Source organism: Panthera uncia, chromosome F1 (assembly GCF_023721935.1).
Source record: "Panthera uncia isolate 11264 chromosome F1, Puncia_PCG_1.0, whole genome shotgun sequence".
In the NCBI taxonomy this organism is placed as follows: Eukaryota; Metazoa; Chordata; class Mammalia; order Carnivora; family Felidae; genus Panthera; species Panthera uncia.
In genome coordinates, this window is record NC_064813.1 from 711,863 (window position 1) to 712,966 (window position 1,104).

General features: G+C 70.1%; 1 protein-coding gene across 2 annotated transcripts in view; it reads left to right on the forward strand.

The window, feature by feature from the left end:
- The window catches only part of CAPN2 (calpain 2), a 37,425-nt gene that overhangs the window by 19,546 nt on the left and 16,775 nt on the right, over nt 1–1,104 (forward strand). For both annotated transcript variants that reach the window (XM_049633780.1, XM_049633781.1), the window contains exon 6: nt 521–604. In XM_049633780.1, coding sequence (XP_049489737.1) covers nt 521–604 — 84 coding nt within the window. The remainder of the gene's footprint in view (nt 1–520; nt 605–1,104) is intronic.

Genomic DNA, 1,104 nt, shown 5'->3' on the forward strand with positions numbered 1-1,104 from the left:
CCGGCCGCCCGGGGGGCGGCGGGGGACGGCGGGGGCCCCCCCCCCGGGGGGGGGGGGGGGGGGGGGGGGGGGGGGGAGGGAGGCGTCCGCGGAGCTGCACCAAGTGGAAGGGACCCTGACTTCGCCCGCACACCGTGTTGGGGCAGAAGACCCTCCTCTCGGCCCCTCTGCCTAATCACCAACACAGCAGCCCCCCTTCCGCCCAGTGGTTGAGGTTGGGGGGCTGAGGAGGTGCTAACACAACAGGGCACATCAGCAGCCACGGCAAACAGCTGTCCTCCTGGGAGCAGCGGGCTGGGCCACCAGGGCCTCCAGCACCCTGAGGGCGTGCCCTCTCCCATGCCCCCTGCAGAGGGCTGTGAGCGCCCCTCCGCTGGGCTCCCCAGGCCTGCTCCGTCCACGGGCAGCCGGGAGGTTGTCCTCCCCCAGGCCCGGGGGCCGGGGGTTTGGTGGAGGGACTGGAGGGAGCAGGGGTGAGGGCGAGGCCGCTGCATCCACCTGATTCCTCCCCTGTCTCCAGATCACCAGCATGGCGGACTCGGAGGCCATCACCTTCCAGAAGCTGGTGAAGGGGCACGCGTACTCAGTCACCGGGGCGGAGGAGGTGAGGCGGCCGGGGTTTTCGGGGACGTCTTGTCCCTGACGCAGCGGTTGGCCTGGCTGGGCGGGTGGTCACCAGGAGGAGGGGGGGCGGCCTCATTCCCGCGGCCCAGCCGCCAGGCCTCAGATCCCTGAAGCCGAGGGAGCCTGGGCGGGGCGGCTGGCTGGTGTCCCCTCTCGGCCGGGTCCCGCCCTCCCGCTGTGCTTGTTTAGACTCACTTTGCCCCTGGGACCGGCTACTGCACGCACAGAGTGGTGTAGACCCTTCAGAGTGCTTTTGCGTCTGACCTCACAACAATGTTAGCGCCCAACTTCCTGTTCAGATTGGACGGCCTCTGGCCAGAGGCCTGGGCAACTTCTCCTAAACCCCCACCCCTCCGTAACCCCAAGCTGGAGGCCGTGATGACACACACCATAGGGCTGTGCCCCTGCCTGCGGTCCCCATCTGCCCACCGACCCCCGTCTGCCCGTGGTCCCCGTCTGCCCACCGACCCCCGCTGCCCA